This window comes from Bidens hawaiensis, unplaced genomic scaffold, assembly GCF_021521415.1.
Source record: "Bidens hawaiensis isolate Kalapana, Puna unplaced genomic scaffold, B.hawaiensis_p1.1 tig00008407_1, whole genome shotgun sequence".
NCBI lineage: Eukaryota > Viridiplantae > Streptophyta > Magnoliopsida > Asterales > Asteraceae > Bidens > Bidens hawaiensis.
Window position 1 is genome coordinate 580,027 of NW_027491597.1, and position 9,595 is coordinate 589,621.

General features: G+C 33.2%; 1 protein-coding gene across 1 annotated transcript; it reads right to left on the minus strand.

Moving 5' to 3' along the window:
• Positions 1-2,955: 2,955 nt before the first annotated feature.
• Positions 2,956-4,994, minus strand: LOC143637736 (glucan endo-1,3-beta-glucosidase-like). Its single transcript, XM_077105054.1, has 2 exons — positions 4,750-4,994; positions 2,956-4,244 (listed from the first exon to the last, which is right to left on the minus strand). Exons 1-2 carry the CDS (start codon positions 4,805-4,807, stop codon positions 3,286-3,288), a joined length of 1,017 nt encoding a protein of 338 aa, XP_076961169.1. The 5' UTR covers positions 4,808-4,994; the 3' UTR covers positions 2,956-3,285.
• Positions 4,995-9,595: the final 4,601 nt, after the last annotated feature.

The window sequence follows — 9,595 nt, forward strand, 5'->3', positions numbered from 1 at the left end:
CACGCATTATTAACTTGACTTGATTATATTACTGATCTTGATTAATATTTAATAGAGATTCTCATTATAAATAATTCATTAGTTTGGAAGATATTAGATACAAGATTAATCTTAAATACTATGAATTGTTACAACAATTTAGGAAAACAGACAGAAGCTATCTTATTTATAAATACAACACTTAAAATAATTAAAATTACATTTATATGTTTTTGGAGAGAATCATCATATTGGGTTCTAATATAACTCGCAAAATGAACGATATTGTGATGAGTCCAGTCTTAGATAAAAAGACTGGTAGCTTCGTAGTGGTTTTTAAGCATGGCAGGCCAAGGGGGTGGCGGGGTAGTCGACGGCCATATGTCCGACACTCCCCTAGACCCGAATTTTATTTTTTTTAAATATATGTATTTTTAAACATGCATGACACCCCGTTAGGACCGTACAATTACATAACCACTAGCTTGGTCTAGTGGCAAAGGGGTATGACATCTAACCAAAAGTTTGTGGGTTATAGTTTTATTTGAGGCATTTTAAGTTTATTTTTATACAAAAGTTTTTTAAACAACTCAAATCATAATCAAGTACACCCATTTAAAATTGAATTATTTAAAAACCAACATGTTTTTTTTACTTAGGGTCCAAAAAAATTTGTTTTTGGCCCAAATTTTTTTCGCATTCTCGGAGCCGGCCGTGCTTTTAAGTAACGGTTTAGTTAGTGCATCGGTAGTTGGTTGTCACCAGAAGTGAGTCACCTGCATGGAACCGTCTTGTACTTTTTCACACAGAAATGAAAATCTAAGGCGAGACGTTTCATGAATGAGTGGAAAAGCAGATTAGTCAAGTAGTGTGTGACACTTAAGCTGTCGTAGCATATTGGCGGTGTAACAGTGGACTTGTAACCAAGTTCGAATAGTAAGGCCGTTAAGGCGTTAACCATCACTTTGGTTCTTATAGAGGCAACAACCGGAACTAAACTCACGTTGAGGAACGGGTAGTCTTGGCTGATGTTAGAGCTCCACGAAATTAGCCGGGTTTGATCCGATATAAACCATGTATTCGGTGGTATATATAGGTGTGTTTATCACTTTCCCAATCTGCATCGGTGAAAGCGTGAAAGGTGCAAAGTCAAGTTATGTCGGATTAGCTAGTAGCCCATGGTGCATGGTTCCACGCAAGTATCTTAATAAACATCTAATCTAATTGCATGTAAATAAATTAAGATCGGTCGGTGTATGCATGAACACAGGGCCATCCTAATAGCTTTATTGGTCCAAGCTAGCCACATGCCCGTCCCCCAGAACGGTAAACAAAATTTAGGCCTCGTGCGAGATGAAAGTTGGGCCTCTTCCTTATAATATAAACTCATCAGTTATATATAAGAAACCATAATACGAATACAATTTTTATATAATAAACAAAACAAAAGTAGTGTATGAAAATGATCAAACTATAATTAAGCGGATTTTGAGGCTCTCCTAACGTTTCGGGGAGCAAAGCTCTCAATTACCTGACCAGATATAGCCCATGTACCCGATTATATACATGATTGTAACCCGTCATAATAATTTTATTTATAATCTATTTTATATATGTTAATATATTTATAAATTATAATATACGTTATTATACTCAAACACTCCGGATACCTTAAAAGACTAAAAATCCAATTAGAAGGTAAGCCACCATTTACCATTTCTTCCTCACATTCGTGTGTTTCTGAATTAATAAGTTGTATCAGGTTTTGGCCTCATGCTCTCGTATATATCTATACTATATATATTATACATGATGAACAAATTAAAATGCTCTTTTTAAGTAATGTACAACCCTTATTACATAAGGTACAACTAGGGGCAAAAATGCATTAAATCTCACAAGCATTTGCAATTTCATCAAAATAATTACAAGTTTCATCCCTTTAAATTACAACATTGGTCCTTAATCTTTTATTTATATATGATTTTATTTTCACTTTTAACCCAACTGCCCCCACGATTTTTAAACAGTCATAACTTTTTCGTACGTTAATATTTTTTAAAATAAATGGCATCATAAAAACGAGCATTTTATTATCTTTAATTTGAGTATCATATTGTTATAGTTTTCGAAGTAAAAAAATTTATGCAAAAGTGTTTGCGGTTTGCTTTTAATGGTTTTAAATTAAACCATGAGCCAATTTTACACGTTTTTTTGTCATCGAAAACCGAAACTAAATTGTTTCTAATTAAAACCAAACTAAACCAAACCATTATCAACGATTAGGTTCCAATATAGTTTGCACTTCGATAAAAAAGTTGAGCTTAAAATTTAAAATAAGAATTATTAATCCGCATATACATTCACTTTAAACTAAGCATTAATTAATACGTTATTAAGAGAATCATAATGAATAAAGATAACTTTGGTCACATAAATAATAAACCTTATTAGAATAAATAGAAGGCGAAATCATAACAAGAACAAAGATTATAAAAAAACCACTGTAAATTTGGCTAAATTAAAGTTGTAGTAGACGAGTTTGCTCGTATTAAATAAAACTTTGGTTAACAATATTTTAACTATGTCTAATATATATTATATCTAATACTTAAATAAGTAAATAATTAATATTTCAATATGTACGGTCAGCTCCGGTTTCAACCGTGAAACCAAACTGGTGAACGGTCTCACAGTTTCAAACGAAATATTGAACACCTAAAAATTTGTTACATGATTATCAAAGTATGTGTTTCCAGTTTCCCGCTGCATCGCGCGGGCACTCTTCTAGTATAGTGATATATATAGAAGTTAAGAATCTTTGGGCCCTTTGATCTTTTGGTCCTTGGTTTTTGCATGGATTGCACAGCCCAAGAACCGGGCCTAAAGCTAGGCCTTCAGGACCCATAAATATAAAGGCCCCCAATAATTGTGATCATTTTAATTTTGGTCATAAATACAATGGCTAATTAATTAACTTTGTGACCGTTTTTGTTGGTTGCACATTTTGGTAGCATTTGCCCATTTATGAAGTAGTACTATGACAAAACAAAACACGTGACGTATCAGATGGATTATATATAAGGAAGTAAACACATAAATAATTGAAGCTTATAGATTGATTAATAGATGAAAATTGCATACATTGAATGAAATTAAACAAACTCTCTTATAGGCATACAAAGGTTCTTAAGATAAGAACCGGACTCATAACAAACTGACCCAGTGCATATAGTGGCACTTTTATTCAAATTCAAAATAACATCAAACTTAAATTTAAACGTACATAGAAATTAATTTTTGTAATCAAAACCTTAGTTGATACTTGGATTGTTGACGAGGAGAGAAAACCCCAAAATGCTGCTCACTCTCGGCATTTGGTTTCTTGTTCTCATCAAACATTGCAAACAAATACGTCTCTATGGATCTTCCACGCCTTGCGGGCGTCCCATTCGTACTCTTCACATGTGAAATCAAATTTCTATAATAAGTTCCAGCGTTTTCAATTGACGCAAAAGGTCCTGCTGCTGACGGCCATCCACTCTCCGACACAACTATCTCAATATTGCCTCCACCAAGACGTAATTGAGCCGCATAATGAGCATCATACATGGCATCAAAAAGGTTAGAGTACGGTCGATTTTGATCAGTATAAGCGGGTGTTGTTCGGGTAAATAATGCGAATGGGAGATCAGGCAACGCGGGTGGACCAATATGAGCAAAGTAAGGGTAGATGTTAGCAAGCATTGGTGAACCATTTTGATTTAGGAATGTGATTATTGGTCCTATATAATCTTGCACATTGGCATGAAATGCACCAATACTAGGTGGATAGGAGTCTTTTAATAGGCCTGTGTAGGTTGCGGTCGATACCTTGATTCGGTTATAACCTGCCGCATTAAGGGCATTTTGGACATTTATCATTGCTGGAAGTACGAACTTGATGAACTGTTTATTCGTCTCGTGATTAGGATCGACTTCGTTTCCCACAGCAATGTATCGGAAACTTACATCAGGGTAGCTTGTGATGTTCTGTCTAACCCAATTGGTTGCGGCATTTGGATTGTTGAGGGCTTGAAGATCAACGTTAGGTACGTCAACGATGAGTTGGATATTGGTTCCCCTAAGGGCTCGAAGAGTGGCTTCATTTGGAGCATAGATTCGCATCCTGGTTATGCCGTTGGCTCGGTAAAGGTTTACCACATCTTGTGGGGAGGGTAAATTGTCACCAACTTGTCCATAGCACACACCTACTGATTGTGCATCTGTTTTGCATCAAGATCAAAATCATTAACAGCATAAATTTGGGTTTTCGACGGGTGCATTGTCAAAATACATAAATATAAAATATTGTACGAATTCGACTAAACACGTTCTCCTAAAGCTGTATACGCTCATGACACCACTTATATATTAGTGTTTGGGAAATTTACCTTATAGGGGTATGCATGAAAACTAATTACATCCTAAAAACGTATCTTTTATCAATGGTGTATTTAGATGTCATAAATCCGTACACAAAACCAAATACCAAGTCTTATATATTTGTACATTTGTATTTTGCAAAATGGATATTAATATATGTAGGTATGTACAGAAATATATACCCGTATATATTTCTGTAACCATATTAAAAATCCTTACCAGAAAACTCACTGGACCCCTTAATATACGTCTTCTAATTATCGTATTTAATTAGTTACGAACATACACATATAGTAAAGCAAACATATATATGCATATATATATATATAGAAATTAATATATTACCAGTAAGAAGGAAAATGTTAATGAGTAAACCACCGAGTAGAAGGAGATTGAATGCCATAACGTTAAGTTCGTTGATGGAATTTGTGTTTTGGGCTTTGGGAGCTAACCATATATATAGTGTCGACTGTCGAGCTTGAGTGGCCCGGTTAGGATATTTTAAAGAATACAAGTCGTGTAAAATCACAACTTAAATATTATAATTATTTATTTTCCACAATTATTTTGTATATTCCACACAAATGGACACAATCCACTTGAGTAAGGTTTTAATTTATGTGTTTTCTTGTCCATTAATATTTCTTAGAATAATAGTAGAATAGAAGATGAAAATAATGCCATTGACAAAAAAACTTTCATTTTTAAAACCAATTTTATTTTTTATTTTTTTAGAGAAAGATTTTTGTAAAACATTGACTAAATTTTGTATTTGTAAATGTATATATAGGTAGTGTTTTTTTTAGGTAAGTGATCTTAATTTGCATTTATTAAATGGTAATGATCAATTGTCTTAATATTATTATCGGTCCGTATATATATTATAGTTTGAATTATTAAAATCAAATTTTATAAATAAATTTCAAATTAAGGTGTCATTTATCACATCATCACAGACAAGTGTAAGTCTTACATGAACTTACCTCACATTGTGTGTGTCTTTAAATTTAATGACATAAACTTATTTTGAAGGTATTTACATGTTTTTTGTAATTAAAATCAATATTTTAAATTGTCAAAAACATTTAATCTGTATCGTGTTCGATTGTACGGTTATTTACATATATATCGGTGTTTTAATGGCATGAATGCCCCGTCAAACAGCCAATGCACTATTCCTCCGTGTGAATAACAAAATCAGGCCCATATATAATTTAACTTGTATGTGGAAAGAAACAACGTTAACGTCTTTTAAGTGTTGAACCTTGTATTATAACTTATAAGTAATGACTTTTATAAGTTTTAATGTGTCGCCTTCAAGTGCTGGAGAAATCAATAGTTAAGGTTGAACAAGTCATCATTGTCTGCTCAAAACTAAATAATGAAAAACTATGCCATCGGGATTCAGTCGCCAGAAAACCGAAAATGTGCCGCACCTTATAGCGTCGCCGCTGTAGGCTTCTTATTTAATGTCGTCGCTAAGTGTCACGCAGCTATTCTTGTGGTGAACTATGCACGTACTAACTTGTCTTTTACTTTTATATTAAAGGGTAAACTACGTTAAATATTTGTTTTCGCGATAACACATTAATTAAATTGTCTATAATAATATACATATCTTGCATAAGTTATATATGGAAGAAAATACATATATCGAGGTCGAGAGAGAGACATATCGATATTATAAAAGAAACATTCTTTCAAGTTTTGTTACATACAATTAGTGCATGTATTGACTCGTTCACCCCAAATATTAATCGAATTTTATAGTTAAATGTGAAATTAAGAAATTAGAACAAAACATAGTTGACCTAACGACTTTCTAGTTTCTGTAGACAAAGTTAGTGTTGTGGGACAAGTTTTAATATTTGGATGGAGTGTCCATTGATTTTATTGACCCTGTATACGTATACACACGTACAGTCATCACATATTTAAGTATTTAACAGGCTGGTTCTGGAAATTGATTTTCCCATGCGATTAATACGTCATTAAAATGGAGCACACGTACGACAAAGAAATGTGTGTATATTTACGTATACGTATTATACCTACGCAAGTTATATGGGGAAAGGTTCATGTACATTTTAATCTTAACATGAGAACATAGGAAATAATACTAATTTATAAAAAAAAATGAGAGCGTAAGAAACAATACCAACTACAATACCAATTTCCATAAACAATGATTTATAATAACAAAGAAAAAAACCTAAAAATTACAACAAAACAATCAAAATCAATAACAAAATAATAACAGCATAAACCAGCAAATACTTATAACAGCAAAAAAAATCTAATAATAACAACAAAATATAAATCAGCAAATACTTATAACGTGTCATAATCGAAAATTAGAAGGTACGAACAAAAAATAATAGCAAACATCTATAAAAATAAACCTAATAATAACAACAAACTAATTCTCACTATTTTCATGTTAAGAACAAAATGTATTTGATCATGTGTGTATATTTAAGTAATGCTATAATAAAAAAAGTAACTATTTACGCACGTAATTACACAACATATATTTTTGATTACGTAACATAGGTATGCAATATTAGGGGGGAGGGGTGGTGCAAAACCCATCACACACCCCACCCAATTAAAATGTGTCACATCACCAACCTCAAATCCATCACATTTTGATGGAATTTGGTAGGAAAGTGTGGTGTGATGGACCTTTTTCCGTCACATTCATCCCACCTTCACCGGACCTTTTTCCGGCCACCTTCATCCCACCTTCACCGGTTTTACTCAAATCCAACCAAAACCCACCTCTTAAAAACAACATAAAAGGAGGAACAAGAAGATAATAACATAAACCCAACCAAACCAAACAACCCAAAAACCAAACCAATCCCAAACTCATTTTTCTTCTCTTCTTCTTCCCATGAAGATCTGAGATGAAAGGAGGAACACGACACCGTTTTGTTTGTTTATTTATCATCATATCTCATCTCAGCCGTCCATTTCATCTTTTTCCGGCGGGCATTTTCATTTTCCGTCATCTTTTTCCGGCGGATATTATCTTCCACCACCTGTTCTTCTTTTTCCGGCGAACATTCATAAGGAGGAACCCCCCCCCCCCCCACTCCTCCAACAGCTACATCCAACGGATCTTTTTCTTGGAATACACCCATCATCACGCGTGACAACCATCATGCAAACACCCTCTTTTCAGCGTGACAAGGGGGCGGCGGCGGTGTGCTAAGGGCCACCACGCGTGATCGGGAGGCCACCACGCGGTGCCCCGTCCGCCCATAAGGAAAAGTAAAATACAAAGGAAGACAAAAATAAGAAGTGTGAGATGAATTTTAGACCACAGAAAAAACCCATTAAAAAAAAATTAAAAAAAAAATAATAAAACATCATAACTCAAAATATAAATGAAAAGCGAAAAAAATTAAAAACTAAAATGTTTCCACCATCATTTCTGTTAAAAAAACAAAAAAAAATTGACGAAAAGACATCATGCCGAGATCAAAGACACAATGACGAAAAATAAACAAACAACACAATTATAACTAAAAACAGACACAATAGATCACATTATATAACACAATGCCAAACAAAATATAACACAATGTTAAGTTTTATAACACAATATAAAGAAAAAAAAGACACAATCAATAACGAAAATAAACACAAAATACAATGATAAACAAAAAGACACAACTATTTTTTTCACTTACCATTGTGTTTTTTTATGAGAACGAGAAAGACGATGAAATCATTTTTTTGTTTTACCTTTTTTATTTTTTTATTAAATTTTGAATTATGATTTATATTTTATTTAGTTATTTTTTTTAAAAAAAAAATAAAGGGTTTTTTGTGTGACTACAAATCCTTCTAATTTTTGTTTCCATTTGTAGAACAACTTGACCGTGCGATATTATATCAGTTAATTACTATATAACTACGTTGTACAATATTCATATTTATCTATGCAAACGCGCACAAATCGGTGTATTTGCGGCGACAACGTGCAGTAGTTGCAAAAGGCACGTATCACCGCTATAGCACGTTAACACCCCAATTTCTAGTAGTGCTTTGTGTAATTTATTAATTAAAAAAATTGAACTAAATTTTTGCACTTTACAAGGTTTGAACTCACGAGTCACTACCTTTTATTTCTCATCTTAACACCCCATGACGTTTTATTAATGGGAAAATTTCCAAATAAGCGTTTATGAAAACGTTTTTAAGGTTTTAGGTGTCATTTGCAAGAAATTCTCAAAATGGATATTATAAACTAGTCGTGACGAGTAGTTTATGATTACACACGAGTAGTTTGTAGAACCAGTTAAAACTTACCATGTGCCCTTAAATTAACCGTAACGAGCAGATTCACTAATAATTTACTCGACTAAAGAACTTATGAATTAATTGTGGGCGTTGATTACGAGACATAAAACTTATTTAGTCGTGACGAGTAAAATGGTTAGTAAATCTGCTTGTTATGGTTAGTTTAAAGACACGTGTCAAGTTTTATTTGGTTATACAAACTACTCGTCACGGCTAGATTATACTACCTAATTTAGGGATTTCTTGCAAATGACACTTAAAATCTGATAAACGTTTTCACACACTTATAAAATATTGATTTATTGCAAATGGCACATGAAATCACGCCATCGTCACGAAACACGAGTAAGAATACTAGTTTTTTATTATACACATGATCAAACTAATCAGAAGGTTAATATAAACTACTGATTTCAACTTAATTTTTATGAAATAAGAAAACTACAATTATATAGTACATACTGAAATAACAAATAATTTGTAAACGAAAAATCAACCTAAAGGCCGGTGGGAATCTTATTTAAAAAATTAAAATTGATAATAATCTAGATAGAATGAAGCGGGCTTGGGCTTGTAACATTCAGCATATACCCTCCTGCACCGTAACCTAAACATAGCTACGTTTCCCACTTTCGATTAGATCCATCGATCGAGCTTTTAGGATTCATGGCAGAGCTTGCTTTTGATGTGGTTGAGCAGATACTGGTACGATTGGATGTGAAAGATCTAATCCGATACAAGTGTGTGCGTAAGTCATGGCTTTCTATTATATCCAGTCCTCGTTTTGTTAAAGCTCACTTGAACCATAATATCAAGAGTGATCGTGACAATCGTCAGCTTGGACTTAGAAGGGATCCATGATATAGGTAGTGAAAGTAAC

Bases quoted from the DNA above. Each gene is read 5' to 3' on its own strand.
- LOC143637736 (XM_077105054.1), bottom strand. From the start codon at position 4,807: ATGGCATTCAATCTCCTTCTACTCGGTGGTTTACTCATTAACATTTTC. The intron at 4,245-4,749 runs GTAATATATTAA...GATGCAAAACAG, and splicing joins TAACATTTTCCTTCTTACTG to ATGCACAATCAGTAGGTGTG.